General features: G+C 47.5%; 3 protein-coding genes across 8 annotated transcripts in view; 2 read left to right on the top strand and 1 right to left on the bottom strand.

The window, feature by feature from the left end:
- Positions 1–634: 634 nt before the first annotated feature.
- srsf2b (serine and arginine rich splicing factor 2b) lies at positions 635–4,903 on the top strand. 2 transcript variants are annotated; one of them, XM_031561464.2, is made up of 3 exons: positions 635–1,240; positions 2,122–2,611; positions 3,097–3,336. In XM_031561464.2, exons 1-2 carry the CDS (start codon positions 837–839, stop codon positions 2,591–2,593), a joined length of 876 nt encoding a protein of 291 aa, XP_031417324.1. In that variant the 5' UTR covers positions 635–836; the 3' UTR covers positions 2,594–2,611; positions 3,097–3,336. The 2 variants fall into 2 exon arrangements, with proteins under 2 accessions (XP_031417324.1, XP_012684691.2); XM_012829237.3 differs by lacking the exon at positions 3,097–3,336 and adding an exon at positions 3,785–4,903 and having other exon boundaries at positions 636–1,240.
- A 5-nt stretch (positions 4,904–4,908) lies between these two features.
- On the bottom strand, positions 4,909–9,127 carry mettl23 (methyltransferase like 23). Of its 4 annotated transcripts, none has more exons than XM_042703406.1 (5): positions 9,073–9,127; positions 8,248–8,352; positions 7,425–7,662; positions 6,536–6,620; positions 4,909–5,374 (listed from the first exon to the last, which is right to left on the bottom strand). In XM_042703406.1, the coding sequence occupies exons 1-5, from the start codon at positions 9,079–9,081 to the stop codon at positions 5,197–5,199; spliced, it is 615 nt and encodes a 204-aa protein (XP_042559340.1). In that variant the 5' UTR covers positions 9,082–9,127; the 3' UTR covers positions 4,909–5,196. The 4 variants fall into 4 exon arrangements, with proteins under 4 accessions (XP_042559340.1, XP_042559341.1, XP_012684690.2 ...); XM_042703407.1 differs by lacking the exon at positions 9,073–9,127 and adding an exon at positions 8,718–9,058 and having other exon boundaries at positions 8,248–8,411; XM_012829236.3 differs by lacking the exon at positions 9,073–9,127 and adding an exon at positions 8,718–9,057.
- A 479-nt stretch (positions 9,128–9,606) lies between these two features.
- Positions 9,607–16,134, top strand: part of jmjd6 (jumonji domain containing 6, arginine demethylase and lysine hydroxylase) — a 13,416-nt gene continuing 6,888 nt past the window's right edge. Inside the window, exons 1-6 of one of the 2 annotated variants that reach the window (XM_031561463.2) lie at positions 9,607–9,735; positions 12,550–12,747; positions 14,093–14,283; positions 15,456–15,554; positions 15,694–15,733; positions 15,923–16,070. In XM_031561463.2, coding sequence (XP_031417323.1) covers positions 9,607–9,735; positions 12,550–12,747; positions 14,093–14,283; positions 15,456–15,554; positions 15,694–15,733; positions 15,923–16,070 — 805 coding nt within the window. Of the gene's footprint in view, positions 9,736–12,549; positions 12,748–14,092; positions 14,284–15,455; positions 15,595–15,693; positions 15,734–15,922; positions 16,071–16,134 lie in introns of both variants that reach the window. The other variant, XM_031561462.2, reaches the window with a different exon arrangement.

Here is a 16,134-nt window from a genome sequence, read left to right as displayed (position 1 = left end):
TCCCAATTACTGTTCATATTACATATCTATTTCTTACTGTACATATATATTTATTTATTCACTTACTCCACTTTACATATGCACATACTCTGCACTTTTTGCTATTTTGCACTTCTGGTTGGATGCTAAACTGCATTTCGTTGCCTCAGTACTTGTACTCTGTGCAATGACAATAAAGTTGAATCTAATCATCTAATCTGAATCTAGGCGCACTTTGAGTACTGGTACACAAGCAAGTCCACACATTTTGACACCAACATCCATTATATATTAATCGTGTGCCTACACTTGAAACAAGGGACATTTCTGAACTTTGAAACCACACACCAAGAATGTCAAAATAGCACACAACTCCATAAAGTAGCTCACACGTCACGCAGGAGGCAAAAAGATGATTGGCCTAGTAAAACCACACCTCCTTCTAGCTGCCGTAGTCCAATACTTCCGGGTCATATATTTTATCTTTTAGAAAATTACACCAACGCATTGTGTCAGTAATCTATATTAATCCCATAATTGTTATGTAAATGTATTCTCATTCTCAATTGATTTACTCATATACAGCAAAGACTTTCCATGATTTGCTCTCAGTTAGGGGTAAAATAGTCCTTCCCCTAACGCCAACCCCCTTCCTTAAGCCCGCCATTTTGTGAATGAAACAGCTAGCTGGTTAGCTTGTTGTCTTATCCTATTTGTTACTGCAGCACACTTCGGACGGCAGACGGGTCGCTCGAATAGGGTATTTGATTGTTGCGTTTCATAACTGGTGGTTCCACTAGGTAAACCACATAGATCCGATCATTTAACCATATTCGTGAAGACCTTATTTTGTAAACATGAGTTCCAATTCCAACTATGGGAGACCTCCGCCCGCGATTGAAGGCATGACTTCACTGAAAGTGGACAACTTGACGTACCGTACCTCACCAGAAACACTTCGCCGTGTCTTCGAAAAGTACGGAAGAGTCGGAGATGTCTACATCCCAAGAGATCCATATAGCAAGGAGAGCAGAGGCTTTGCCTTTGTTCGGTTCCACGACCAACGAGACGCAGAGGACGCGATGGACGCAATGGACGGTGCCTTCCTAGACGGCCGCGAGCTACGGGTGCAGATGGCCCGCTACGGAAGACCCCCAGACTCTCACCACGGACGCGACGGCGGACGAGACGGCGGACGAGATGGACGTGATGGACGTCGTGGTGGACCACCGCGGAAAAACAGCGGACACCGCAGTAGAAGGTAATGTTATCTCAGTATGTCTAGTTTTATATTAAATGTACTGTTTAAATTGCTAACGTTATGTGATAGTTTGCTAACTAGCCAGCTAGCGACATGTGTACTGTTGCAAACGGTAAATAGTTAGCTAGCTTTGGAATCCGAGATGTATAGTTTTGAACCAGCGTTAAGTAGCTTGTTAGGTGAAGTTGGAGTCACACTAGAATGTTGTAGGTCAGTTTGAACTACAGTAGCCTATTAACTCCGATAAGCCTTTCTCGCACGGGTTAGCGAAGGCCTCTAAGCCTGGCTAATGTAATGGTTTGGTGGCATCTGAAGTTTCACACTACCCAGCGCGGAAACTCGGGTCATAGTACACACACACACACACTCTGTTGATTTTCACGGTACAGGATTGTATCTCTGCTATACTGGCAGAATACTTTTGAATTAATGGTTATAATACCGGAATACTTTGGAAAATATGGATATATATATATATTTTCCAAAGTAGGTCATATATATGTACATATAGGTGTATATATATTTATATATATATATATATATATATATATATATATATATTATATATTTATATATATTTTCCAAAGTATCCGGTCATTAGTTTACTAATACTGTTGTTCATGCACAGGGACACACACACACACACACACACACATATATATATATATATATATATATATACATATGTGTGTGTGTCCCTGTGCATGAGCAACAGTATTAGTAAACTAATGTTGGGGTTGGTAGTGTGGAGAGATTGAGCAGTCTGGCTTAATGCCTCTGTCTACTGGGTGGTCAGAAGTTTATATAGTGTAGTTTGGTTCATTGGTGTGAGGGTTTCATTTTGATCACCACAGTTGACCGTGAGTCCTTTTCTCCCTCAGCCCGAGACGGCGGAGACGCAGCCGGTCCAGGAGCAGAAGCCGCTCCCGATCACACAGCCGATCCCGGTACAGCCGGTCCAGATCCCGATCCAAGTCCAACTCCCGTTCACGGTCCCGTTCACGGTCCCGCACCCGCAGAAGCAAGACCAAGTCCCCGTCCCGCTCCAGGTCCAGGTCCAGGTCCAAGTCCAAGTCCAGGAACAGATCTCCAATGTCCAACAAAGGATCGAAGTCCGGATCGAAGTCCAGATCGAGGTCCAAGAGCCCGCAGTCGAAGAGCCCGCGATCCAAAAGCCCGCGATCCAAGAGTCCGCGATCCAAAAGTCCGCGATCCAAGAGTCCGCAGTCGAAGAGCCCGCGATCCAAGAGTCCGCAGTCGAAGAGCCCGCGATCCAAGAGTCCGCCATGTATGAGCCCGCAGTCCAAAAGCCCGCCTAAGTCACCGGGGGCGAATGGATCTACGACCCCTTGAAGCAGCGGCATGCGACATGTAAGTTCAGTCGAAGGTCTAGAGGAAATCGCTGATGTGACTTAAAAATTTGATTATAGAAAATATTAGATTTTTTAGATAAGATTAATCGATTTCTTTACAACTGTATTTACATAATGGGGTGAGGGTGGGACGTTTTTCTACCCCGTGCCTCTTCTGTTTGGGCTGGTGTCGGGCAGTTAACCATTACCCCCTCCTTGACAGTGGACGCAATCAAATAGGACAGTTTGGCTACCTAACTTTTCCCCCTTTTTTTAAAATTCAAGACACGCGCCCTAGCAGGCAAACTATTTCCCAAAAGCACATTTTTGTTGTTGTTGTCGTTGTTGTTGTTGTTGTTGTGTCCCCCGCACCACCACCATCTTAACGGGTGAACTCTCTGTAACCTCCTGCCACTCTTTAACAGCCTGATCACAAGTGTTCACAATATTTTCACCAGAAGCTGGTTGTGAATTACATTGACATGTGGACTTCTCTCCTCTAAGCTGCAGTCTGTTCGTGAGTGAGAGGAGAGGAGAGGAGTGAAGGTGTGAAGGAGTGAAGGAGAAGGAGTGAGGGGGCAGGTAGAGGGGTGACTCAGGCGCCCCCCGGGACGAGGGTCCAGCTGCTGGTTGGGGGTTTGCAGTGGAGGCATGTTGGTTCTCGCTCGGTGTGGGGGCGTGGTGCAGAAGATGAGCGACGCCCTCTTGTGGGCGGAGTCTGCTGAAGGGGGCGTGGTGTTTGAGAGAGGAAAAAAAAGGGAATTGATCAAATGGTAACGAAGGTTTGTTTACTCTGATGAGCCTCAACACGGTGGCACCCAGCGCCCACCCCACTTGTCTTTGTGCTTAGAGTTCTCACTAGTTCTGGAGTTCTCACTAGTTCTGGAGTTCTCACTAGTTCCGGAGTTCTCACTTAGACGGCATAAAACTGCCACGGAACACCATTTGTTGTCAGCAACTACCTGTATGGTTACCCCATTCACCACACTGAACATAAGGTAGATCTTGGGTGGGTCCACAACACCTACAGGAAAGCAACTCAAAGCTCTTTTCAATCTAATGATTGATTGATTGATTAGTGTGGGGGTCCAATGATTGATTGATTGATTGACTCATGATTGGTGTTTTCCATCAGATGCTGAACTACTCCTCTTATGTGTGATGCTTACTCCGTCTCCTCTCCCCCCCCCAGATGTCTTCAGGTGTGACCCCCCACCCAACCCCCACCCCCCCCCCCCCTCCTCGGACCCCGGCGTCGGCAGCCTCTGGATGTGAACCCTGCTGCCAGTCACTGCTGGGATAAAAGGTTGTTATTGTGTCCATCTGAAAGTTTCTTTAAAAAAAACAACAAACAAACAAACAAAAAAAAAAAGACAACAAAAATGTCAGTTTGTTTTCTTTCTCCCCCCTCCTCTCTTCTGCTTAGTTCTGTTTTGCTTTTTTTTTTTTTTTGCAGCTTAGCAGGATGTTTTTATGTTTCTTGTAGCACAAATTATACATTTTTCTTATACATTTATATTTATAAGAAAAGCAAGAGAAACCCCTTTTGTGAATGTTGTCATGAGTTGACTAGGGTGAGCTTGTGGTACCTTAAGGTAAATGGGTCTTATATGGTGGTGTTGGGTTTGCTCATGTGACGGTGGAATGGGAACCTTCATAAATGTATATTGCCACAGTGGGGTCTTATTTTGAGTGTTTAATTAATTAATTGATTGATTGATTGATTGATTGATTGATTGATTGATTAATTACATTAAGTAAAATATTCCACTGGCATGTACAATCTCATGGATCATTTTGGCCTAATGCTAACATCAACCCATGTTCCCCCCCCCCCCCCCCCAAAAAAAAACGTTGATTTTGTGAAGTGATTTTTCTTTTGACTCTTTTGACGGCGTCTAACCCTCTCTCCTGTGTATGTGTTTGGGCACTAGGCGCGGGTGAGTAGCCGTTGAGTTGTGCTGGTTAGCTGTTTAAGATGCCGTGTTGCTGTGCAGAGTGCTTGGCTGTTTCCAGTTTTCTCCAGATATCGCCAGGGGTAACAGTCGCCCCGGTGACCACTGAGTAAAAAAGCGGGTGGCTTCAAGTGGCCCTATTTTTTCTTCTTGTTTTGGAAATGCATCCCAAATGTTTTGTCATCACACTTTAATTTTTTGTACTCTTCTTAACTGAAATTGATGCTCTCAATGTGTGTGTGCGAGCAGAAGCGAATCTGTCCATCTGGCTCGTAACTGACTGTAGTCTCCACAATTGGTCCATTTCTGTAAATCTATCATCTGTACCCATAAGATCAATAAAAGCAGTGAGCCAATTGGTTTTTATGTGTCAACTTTTTTTTTTTCCTTAAAGGTGTTTTATTATAAATTTTTTTGACCAATGTCTGTGTTGAATAAAGTACAAACATTATTCTCTTCAACAAAAAGGCTCAATTTGCATGATATTTCATTCACATGGCACACTTTCATACAATGTCTGGTGTCCCCTGTTGTCCTGGCAGTGATGACATCACTCTGGTGTTCCATCTAGTGTCCTGGGTCTTGTGGAGTGTTGACTTCATCGCTATGGTGACCACTGTGGGGTATGGAGTGTTGGGTAGTAGTGACATCACAATGGTGCCTCCTGCTCTGGTTCTTGGGCAGTGATGACCATCATCTGTACGACGTGGCTGCCTGGTAGCGTGGACCTGCCGATCTGGCTGCTCTGCGCTCCGAACGAGTCCAGGGGGACGAGTCTGCAGCTCAGTCTCCACTTGTGCAGGAGTGCCTCAATGGACCAGTCAGCACTGTGGAAGGGGGGGGGAGAGGGAGGGGTTAGTGTTGATAACTGGGGTTCATTTTAGTGTTGATAACGGGTTCATTTTAGGGTTGATAACTGGGGCTAGTTTGATCCAGTTCCCGCTCTCAGCATGGTACCATCTCAACCTCCACATCAGTTATCTTGGACTGTTAGTTTTCATAACTGGTTTCATGTAACCCCCTCCCCAAACATGACCTACATTCACATCCTAATCTGTTGGCATTCACACATTCCCCACACTTACCCAGCACTACCCCTGTACCTAGGAAACACAGTGGCACAGTGTTGGCCTGTACCTAGTAAACCCAGTGTGTGTTTGCCCCAGTGTGTGTAGGGCGCAGTGTTGTGTGCCCAGTGTGTGTTGGCCCAGTGAGTGTTGCCCCAGTGTGTGTTGGCCCCAGTGTGTGTAGGGCCCAGTGTATGCCCCAGTGTGTGGCCCAGTGTATGCCCCAGTGTGTGGCCCAGTTTTGCCCGTGTGTGTGTGTGTATGGCCCAGTGTTGTTGCCCCAGTGTGTGTGTGTGTGTGTGTGTGTGTGTTGGCCCAGTGTGTTGCCCCAGTGTATGCCCCAGTGTGTGGCCCAGTTTTGCCCGTGTGTGTGTGTATGGCCCAGTGTTGTTGCCCCAGTGTGTATGGCCCAGTGTGTGTGTGTGTTGGCCCAGTGTGTGGCCCAGTGTGTATGGCCCAGTGTGTGTGTGTGTTGGCCCAGTGTATGGCCCAGTGTATGTTGCCCCAGTGTGTGTGTGTGTGTGTGTTGGCCCAGTGTAGGGCCCAGTGTGTATGGCCCAGTGTGTGTGTGTGTTGGCCCAGTGTATGTTGCCCCAGTGTGTGTATGTGTGTGTGTGTTGGCCCAGTGTGTGTGTGTGTTGGCCCAGTGTAGGGCCCAGTGTGTGTGTGTGTTGGCCCAGTGTGTGTGTTGGCCCAGTGTAGGGCCCAGTGTGTGTGTGTGTTGGCCCAGTGTAGGGCCCAGTGTGTGTGTGTGTGTGTGTGTGTGTGTTGGCCCCAGTGTAGGGCCCAGTGTGTGTGTGTGTGTGTGTGTGTGTGTTGGCCCCAGTGTAGGGCCCAGTGTGTGTGTGTGTGTGTGTGTGTGTGTTGGCCCCAGTGTAGGGCCCAGTGTGTGTGTGTGTGTGTGTGTGTGTGTTGGCCCACCTTCTCTCCTGGTATGTGGTCCAGAACTGAACCCCTGGGCTCCTCCTCAGAAGGAACGTCACGGTCACGAGGACACCCTCAAAGTCTGGGGGCCACATCAGATTTCAGGGGTACGTTAGACACCGCACGACTACATCCTCAAAGTCTGGGGGCCACATCAGATTTCAGGAGTACGTTAGACACCGCACGACTACATCCTCAGAGTCTGGGGGCCACATCAGATTTCAGGAGTACGTTAGACACCGCACGACTACCATGTACCTTATTCATCACAGCGGCCGCTGCTATCTGTAGATGGTTAACTTATCTGGGCCCTCTCCCCCCCCATCCCTCTAACAACCCACACAGTATCAGACACTACAACAGACTGGAATCAGACAGGTACCCCAATGTCAGCTTATAACTTAAGACAGGACTAGCTTTAAATGGTAGCCCAAATGAAGCTATTCAATTCGGTATTAAACACTGGCCTTATTAAGGTACCCAGTATTAAACACTGGCCTTATTAAGGTACTCAGTATTAAACTGTATTAGTATTAGACCAAATATGATGCAGTCAACTACTATCAGGTAGTACCCGGCAGATAGCATGGACACCCTCACACACCTGTGGCTAGACCTATGCATGTGTCTACATTAACACACACACCTGTGGCTATATGGATTCTGTACATGCAGACACTCACACACACATACCTATGGATTCTGTACATACAGACACTCACACACACACATACCTATGGATTCTGTACATGCAGACACTCACACACACATACCTATGGATTCTGTACATCCAGACACTCACACACACACATACCTATGGATTCTGTACATCCAGACACTCACACACACATACCTATGGATTCTGCAGACAGCCCCAGCTACTCACCGTCAGGCTCGTAGAACACATCGGAACCAAGGATGACGTGTAGCGGCGGGAGGGCAATGAGTTCGGGTGACACCTGTCCCCACGTGAGGCCCACCACGCCCACCTCTCTCAGGCTGTTCGCCTCACAGGTGCGCCGGCAGTTGTCAAGGCAACGGGGGAGCTCCGCGCTGTCTGACAGTATCACTGTGGCGCCACACTTTGCCGCGACTGCACCAGGCAAGCTCACTCCGGCACCAAGCTGTAGCAGTAGCACACAACTCCAACGTCAAACAGGGACGACTGTCTTCATTAGCGAGTAAACCTTTACAGGCCCCTTCCGCTAACAACATCGGTTGACTAAGTGACTTGTGACTTGATATGTCAAATCAAACAAGCTTTGATGTGGATACTCTGTTCTGATTTGCCAACACTAAAAATTCAAATTAAAAGGTAGAATGAAAGGTTGGTCATATTTGAACTCAACAGCCAAACGAATTACACCCTCTCTCAATTCCGTGCTCCTGAAGCAATGTGTTGACTGGCTGGAATTGTTTATGGCTAGGTAGGCTACAGGCCACTATATCACTATGCCAAGACTGAGTTTTTTTGAGCGCACACACACACCGAACAGCTACAAATGACATTCCTTTGGGCATACATGTGCTCTATCTAGCTATCTGTTTATATAGTGTACGGTGAGGAGGCAATGAAGTGAATTTGACAAAAAGTGGTGGATTAAAATCGCGGACTGAACTTTATTACAGTTACCAGCACACTTAGTCCCAGAGGTAAGCTCAGTGGGTGTACTGATGGTGATGGATAAGGGAGAGATGAGGAGTCTCACCTCAAGGATGGTCTTGTGCTTGATCTCACCCCTCTGGGTCCACACGTACTGGGCCAGAACCACGGCACACGGCCACACGTACATGCCATACTGAGGGTCCAGAACCTGAAACCATTAAGTTTGCTTATTACCAACACGTACATGCCATACTGAGGGTCCAGAACCTGAAACCATGAGTTTGCTTATTACCAAGATTGAAAAGAAGCAGAATAGGTGATATACTATCATGTTCCGTGCCGCATGAAATGAATACACAATGGCTTGGAGGCAAATCATTAGCTTTACTAATAGAGTACAGTAGCAACTGATTACCACATGTATGAAAGCTAGAACCGTGGACCCGAACTTCCTAGTCCAATGTGATTGGCTGTCAGAACACAACACAGCCTAATATACTACATATACTATGTACAAAGACAACGGTCACTGATCAAAACATATCTATTAATGAAATTTAGAAAGATAAAAACCTCTGGAATGAACACAGTCAGGGAGTGCAATGTGCCTTTGTTTTCTTCGAAAGTAAATTCTTTAAGGGCGAGATCAAGATTCTCGGGTGAACTCATACTATTCTCTTGTGGACACAAATACTTTGTCAAATCTTTGGGCAACACATGACAGTGGCGTTTACTTCAAAACAGTTCGAACATCGACGAAAATGTCGAGATTTCACTACACGGCACTAAACTCTGTACCCTCCTCACCGTGTGACACGGCGAAGTCTTCCCACCCATGTGCAACATTAACGTGCCTTTCGCGCCGATTAACCTTAACGCTGGTGGGCGTTCTTTAGAACGTTTGAGCTTGACAGTGGCGGGAACATACCCGTATCATCCAATCACGTTTTCACAGTCGAAGGAGCGACGTCGACTTTGGGCCAATTACCTTCGCGGGGTCCGACTGGAGGCGGTTACAAACCCTAGGAATGGCATTGTCAGTTTAGGTTGTGCGACGTTACCACAAGCCAGTTACGCAAAACACTCCGAAAAGTACGCCTGTAGTGAACATTGTTTGTTGGAATAAAAAGTGGCGACAATTTACCGTTACCTCCACGGTTAGTAAGAAGCGTGTTGTTTGACGGGACAGCACGAAATTACTTCACATGTGTTAACGGGCCAGGTGGCAATCTTACCATACCTAGCTTACCCAACTTCAGAGCCCGAACTGACAATTCGCACCTAGGTTAGCATTGGTAGCCAGCGCCGTTAGCTGTCTAGTTAGCTAGCTAGCCAGCCAGCCAGATAGCAGACCCGTACTGAATCCACATTCAGCTGTACAGAGGCTAGCTATAAGGCTAGCATTTTGCTAACACACGTCTAGGGAGGGAAACCAACTGCACAACGCGATTTTCACGAAGGAATGAACCACAAAAGTAAGAAGAGAATCAAAGAGGCGAAGCGGAGTGCCCGACCCGAGCTGAAGGACTCAACCGACTGGATAAAACATGACTACTACGAGACGTTTGATCTCGCCCACCGGACAGTGAAGGTAACAGTGACGGAGAAATCTGTGCAGCAAGCTAGCCTGCTCCCTTGCTATCTTGAATCAACCCAACACAATTCACATGATTAAATCTTCGCAAATACGCTTCATACGCCCATTGTTTCCCCAGGTTACCAAGCCCTTATATGTAGAATTTCACAACAGTGTTTGAAGTAACGTCCTGCCAAGTGCTGCTGCTTGGTTTCCACAGGTAGAAGTGACAAGACAAGAGGTCTTACAACGTTACGTGTGAGTGTGCAGACTGTTTAGCGGCTACGTGACTGGTCTCAGGTGCTGAAGGAGGCTACACACGCCACCAGATCAGACTCTAGACCAGACGACTAGCGTGGCAATGAGAGAAGCTAGTTAAGCAAAACTCAGGCGCGCCCCCCCACCCCTTTCTTTTTGTTACAATTCCAAAGCGTGAGTGTTCCGACAAGAATGTAGCACAAGACATTCTAGAAGTCTCCAACAATAGGAATGTATCCATTTGTCAAGCATGTGAGAGCAGCCAAGAGTAGATAACATCTCCCTAACTTATGATTTGAGTTCATGTCCTCTGTCTGCAAGTGTATCAAGGGATAAACGCTGTCTTTCTTAAATGTTGTGGACTGTAGGCTAATTTTAATATATATATTAATATGAGCCCAAACTTACTGACCAAAATTGCTATTCATCTGTATAATTCTAGCTGTCAACATTTAGATAAACGGCCCCTTCATTTGTGACAGGCTAAATTCAGTTACAGTGACGCAGTATATTTAAAGCAGGAATGGGTACTTTCCTAGACAGAGGATTTTATTGCTGGGATATTGTGTTGATATATGACCTGGGTCGACCTCAAGTGACTGAAAGATTTTATTAGTTGTCCCTGCCCCTATGGGTGGCGAAGGAGCAGGTTGGTTTGCCTTTTGAACTCGTGTCTTGCATGTGAGTATTTGAACTTCTTGGAGTCTCTCGATTGTGTGTTTCCAAGTAGTGTTCAACAGGAGATCTGCTGCCGTCACACGATAGCTAAAGTAGGGCTGTCCAGGGCGCCCGGCGCCGCTATAAATACCCGCTGGCAGGCGGGGCGGGCGTAGAGGCCAGGTGCTCCTCCGCAGGTAGAGGCTAGGTGCTCCTGCTCCTCCACAGGTAGAGGCTAGGTGCTCCTGCTCCTCCGCAGGTAGAGGTGTCGGTTGTGCTGTAGGTGCTCAGGTAGAGGCTAGGTGCTCCTGCTCCCCTGCAGGTAGAGGCTAGGTGCTCAGGTAGAGGCTAGGTGCTCCTCCGCAGGTAGAGGCTAGGTGCTCAGGTAGAGGCTAGGTGCTCAGGTAGAGGCTAGGTGCTCCTGCTCCCCTGCAGGTAGAGGCTAGGTGCTCAGGTAGAGGCTAGGTGCTCCTCCGCAGGTAGAGGCTAGGTGCTCAGGTAGAGGCTAGGTGCTCCTCCGCAGGTAGAGGCTAGGTGCTCCTGCTCCTCCGCAGGTAGAGGCTAGGTGCTCCTCCGCAGGTAGAGGCAGGTAGAGGCTAGGCGCTCCACCGCAGGTAGAGGCAGGTAGAGGCTAGGTGCTCCTGCTCCTCCGCAGGTAGAGTCGTCACTGAATAGAGCGTCAACCATAGACATATAGAGATATATAGATCTATATATGTCTATGGCGTCAACCCCTTAAGAGTGGGATGTATGGTGGCCCTCCTCCTCTAACCTCCCCTACCACAGGGTCCCCAGCCGCTGCGAGACGACCGTCAGGAACGTGTGACTGACAGTGACCCTTTATTGGTGCAGTAGCCAGAAGGAGCCACCACCACCACTAGAGGGCGCTAGTGTTCACTCTATTTTTCTGAAAGCTATGTTTCTCTGGAGTATGTTTCTGAAAGCTATGTTTCTCTGGAGTGTGTTTCTGAAAGCTATGTGTCTCTGGAGTATGTTTCTGAAAGCTATGTGTCTCTGGAGTATTTTTCTGCATTATGGTAACTTGGATCTGGTAGCTTTGTGATTTTACAGCCGCTTAAATGGACAGAGTTTTTTTTCTTCAGTTATACCACACGTAAGCCCCCCCCTGAAAGTTCCAAACATCATGATGATAAATGTGATGTAAAAATGTAGAAATGTAAAAATATTTGATGGTTACAACATGAAACTGAATATCCTATTAATATACTGAATATCCTATTAATATACTGAAGATGCTATTAATATCAAGTGTTCAAGAACGGGATTGGAGTTGTGAAAGACCATTAGTGTTGTTCCTGGAGTTGGTCATGCAGCTTGCCAACCCACCAAGACTCAAAGTGTTTTTGCAGTGAGGTCCCTGAACAATATTATGCGTGCTTGAGTATGTGGATCAGATTTAGTCAACACTCAGCTGGTTAATATCACTCGGTGTCAGTTACAAGGAAACACTGAACTCATAACTCTCCCCAATCTTTCCTTCTCTCTTTCTCCCATTCCCTCCCCCCCTCCATCTTTGCCTCCTTCCTCTCTTCTCTCCTCCTTCCTCTCCTCCCTCTCCTCTCCTCTCTCTCCTCTCCTCTCTCTCTCCTCCTCTCCTCTCTTTCTCCTCTCCTCCTCTCTCTGTCTCCTCACTCTCTCTCATCTCTCTCCTATCCTCTTCCCTCTCCTCCTCTCACTCTTCTCCCCCCTCTCCCTCCTCTCTCTCCCTCCTCTCCTCTCCTCTCTCTCTCTCCTCTCCTCTCTCTCTCTCCTCCTCTCCTCTCTCTGTCTCCTCACTCTCTCATCTCTCTCCTATCCTCTTCCCTCTCCTCCTCTCACTCTTCTCCCCCCTCTCCCTCCTCTCTCTCCCTCCTCTCTCTCCCTCCTCTGTCTCTCTCCTCCTCCCTCCATCAGGATAACGTGGAGCGAGCAGATGCGCTCCGCCTCAGCCCCGATGAGTTCATCCAGCGCTACGAGCGCCCCTACAAGCCCGTGGTCCTGCTCAACTGCCAGGAGAGCTGGCCCGGCAAGGAGAAGTGGACCATGGAGCGCCTCAAGAGGAAGTTCCGCAACCAGAAGTTCAAGTGCGGAGAGGACAACGAGGGCTACTCGGTGCGTACCGCCGCCGTCTCTCTCTGTCTCTTTCCTTCCCTCTCTCTCTCTCTCCTCTCTCCTCTCTCTCTCTTCCCTCTCTCTCTCTCTCTCCTCCAACGAGGGCTACTCAGTGCGTGCAGCCGTCTCTCTCTCTTTTTTTTTTAAGATCTCTCCTATCCTCTCCTCCTCTCTCTCTCTCTCCTCTCTCTTCCCTCTCTTCCCTCTCTCTCCTCCTCTCCTCTCTTTCTCTCTCCTCCTCTCCTCTCTCTCTCTCCTCCAACGAGGGCTACTCTGTGCGTGCCGCCGCCGCCGTCTCTCTCTCTTTTTTTTGGGCTTTTAATGCCTTTAAAGTAGCATAACGGAACAATTGCTAATCGCTAACGATATGCTAGCGGCTAAAACTAACGAAACCTCTTGAAAATGTGCTGACTTTGACAAACTAGTTAGTCAACAACTGTCCTAACACAGTCAAACATCAAGCAAGTGCAACACAAGTCAAAGCAAGACGGCAAATAAGCTACTTACTAGTTCAGCAGACTAGTACGGCTTCAGGCAAACCTACATTTAGCAGTAATATGCTTACGGACCCTGGTATGGCAATGGCACGGAGGCGATTTTAAGGTAAAACTGCTTATCCTAACCGTAATCCTTATGTACAATTACTGCATAATGCCACTTTAATTGATAGATCAGTGAAGAGTGGGACAGGAAATGAGAGGGAGAAGAGGTGGGGGAGTGGACAAGAGAAATGACATCGGGCCGGATTCGAACCCGCGTCCTCCATGGGCGTCACGCCCGAATGTGGTCGGGGCTACTGCCTGCGCCACAGTGCCCCCCGTGCCGCCGTTTCATATATATTCTATATAATCTATATATTCATTCGTTTAGCAGAAACTAGAATCAGTGACTCATTCTCTATGAATATTTATTAATTAGTAACTTTAGTGAGTTGCTCATTCTCTATGAATATTTATTAATTAGTAACTTTAGTGAGTTACTCATTCTCTATGAATATTTATTAATTAGTAACTTTAATCAGTGACTCACTCTTTTGTACAAAGCGATGCACAGATACATTTTCCTCTGGTCCCTTGATCATTGATTTACCCTTGTGATTGGTCAGTGAGGTGAAGGGGTGTGCCCTGATTGACCCCTCTGATTGGTCCGTTAGGTGAAGGGGTGTGCCTTGATTGACCCCTCTGATTGCCCGTTAGGTGATTGACCCCTCTGATTGGTCCGTTAGGTTGATTGACCCCTCTGATTGGTCCGTTTGGTGAAGATGAAGTACTATATTGACCCCTCTGATTGGTCCGTTAGGTGAAGATGAAGTACTATATTGACCCCCCTCTGATTGGTCCGTTAGGTGAAGATGAAGATGAAGTACTACATCGAGTACCTGGAGACGACGCGCGACGACAGCCCGCTCTACATCTTCGACAGCAGCTACGGCGAGCACGCCAAGCGGCGCAAGCTCCTCGAGGACTACCAGGTGCCCGTCTTCTTCTGGGACGACCTGTTCCAGTTCGCCGGCGAGAAGAGGCGACCCCCCTACAGGTGAGGAGGTCAAGGGTCGACAGTAGGGGCTGGGTGAAGGGTCATAGGTCAACGGTAGGGGAAGGGTCAAAGGTCAACGGTGGGTCAAGGGTCAACGGTCAACGGTAGGGGCTGGGGAGGTCAAGGGTCAACGGTAGGGGCTGGGGAGGTCAAGGGTCAACGGTCAACGGTAGGGGCTGGGGAGGTCAAGGGTCAACGGTAGGGGCTGGGTCAAGGGTCAACGGTAGGGGCTGGGGTTAAGGGTCAAAGGTCAACGGTAGGGGCTGGGGGAAGGGGGGAGAATCTGCTGTGATGTTTGACTCAATATTCTAAAAGATCGCTTCCACATACACTCGGACAAATAGCAACCAGGCTAACAAAATCTACACTCCTTAACATATCCACTAACATTCACTTCAGACAGTCCACTTTACATATGAGTCCAATATCCACTTCAGACAGTCCACTTTACATATGAGTCCAATATCCACTTCACACAGTCCACTTTACATATGAGTCCAATATCCACTTCAGACAGTCCACTTTACATATGAGTCCAATATCCACTTCAGACAGTCCACTTTACATATGAGTCCAATATCCACTTCAGACAGTCCACTTTACATATGAGTCCAATATCCACTTCAGACAGTCCACTTTACATATGAGTCCAATATCCACTTCAGACAGTCCACTTTACATATGAGTCCAATATCCACTTCAGACAGTCCACTTTACATATGAGTCCAATATCCACTTCATACAGTCCACTTTACATATGAGTCCAATATCCACTTCATACAGTCCACTTGACATATGAGTCCAATATCCACTTCAGACAGTCCACTTTACATATGAGTCCAATATCCACTTCATACAGTCCACTTTACATATGAGTCCAATATCCACTTCATACAGTCCACTTGACATGAGTTCATAATCCACTTCTAAGTATATTTTGTGGGTGAAGTATATATTTTGTGTGTGAAGTATATATTTTGTGTGTGAAGTGTATATATTTTGTGTGTGAAGTATATTTTGTGGGTGAAGTATATATTTTGTGTGTGAAGTATATATTTTGTGTGTGAAGTATATTTTGTGGGTGAAGTATATATTTTGTGTGTGAAGTGTATATATATTGTGTGTGAAGTATATTTTGTGTCTTTGACATATTTCGTATGTTTGTTTGCCAGGTGGTTCGTGATGGGTCCAGGGCGCTCGGGGACGGGCATCCATATCGACCCGCTGGGCACGAGTGCGTGGAACGCCCTGGTACAGGGGCACAAGCGCTGGTGTCTGTTCCCTACCAACACTCCCAGAGAACTCATCAAGGTAACACACACACACACACACACACACACACACACACACACACACACACACACACACACACACACACACACACACACTGGGACAGGGGCACAAGCGCTGGTGTCTGTTCCCTACCAACACTCCCAGAGAACTCATCAAGGTAACACACACACTCACACACACACACACACACACACACACACACACACACACACACCAAACTCTGGTGTCTTGAGCTTATCATGGTAGCACACCATTTACACACACACACACACACACACACACACACACACACACACACACACACCTGCATGTGTAAGTGAAGTGTGGCGTGTGTGTGTGTGACCAGGTGACGCGTGAGGAGGGCGGTGCCCAGCAGGACGAGGCCATCACCTGGTTCAGTGTGATCTACCCCCGTACTCAAGCCCCCTCCTGGCCCGCAGAGTTCCGCCCGCTAGAGATCCTGCAGAGGCCCGGAGAGACCGTCTTCGTACCAGGTGTGTGTGTGTGTGTGTGTGTGTGTGTGTGTGTGTGTGTGTGTGTACCCCATATCTGTGGGAG

This window comes from Clupea harengus, chromosome 23, assembly GCF_900700415.2.
Source record: "Clupea harengus chromosome 23, Ch_v2.0.2, whole genome shotgun sequence".
Classification (NCBI taxonomy): Eukaryota; Metazoa; Chordata; class Actinopteri; order Clupeiformes; family Clupeidae; genus Clupea; species Clupea harengus.
The sequence above is the reverse complement of the archived record's forward strand: the minus strand, read 5'-3'. Positions and strand labels throughout refer to the sequence as shown.

Coding starts and splice junctions, on each gene's coding strand:
- mettl23 (XM_012829236.3), bottom strand. CDS start 8,813: ATGAGTTCACCCGAGAATCTTGATCTCGCCCTTAAAGAATTTACTTTC. Junction 7,663..8,247: donor AGCACAAGACCATCCTTGAG/GTGAGACTCCTC, acceptor CTACTGCTACAG/CTTGGTGCCGGAGTGAGCTT. Junction 6,621..7,424: donor TGTGTTCTACGAGCCTGACG/GTGAGTAGCTGG, acceptor TGTGGCCCCCAG/ACTTTGAGGGTGTCCTCGTG.
- srsf2b (XM_012829237.3), top strand. CDS start 837: ATGAGTTCCAATTCCAACTATGGGAGACCTCCGCCCGCGATTGAAGGC. Junction 1,241..2,121: donor AGCGGACACCGCAGTAGAAG/GTAATGTTATCT, acceptor TTTCTCCCTCAG/CCCGAGACGGCGGAGACGCA.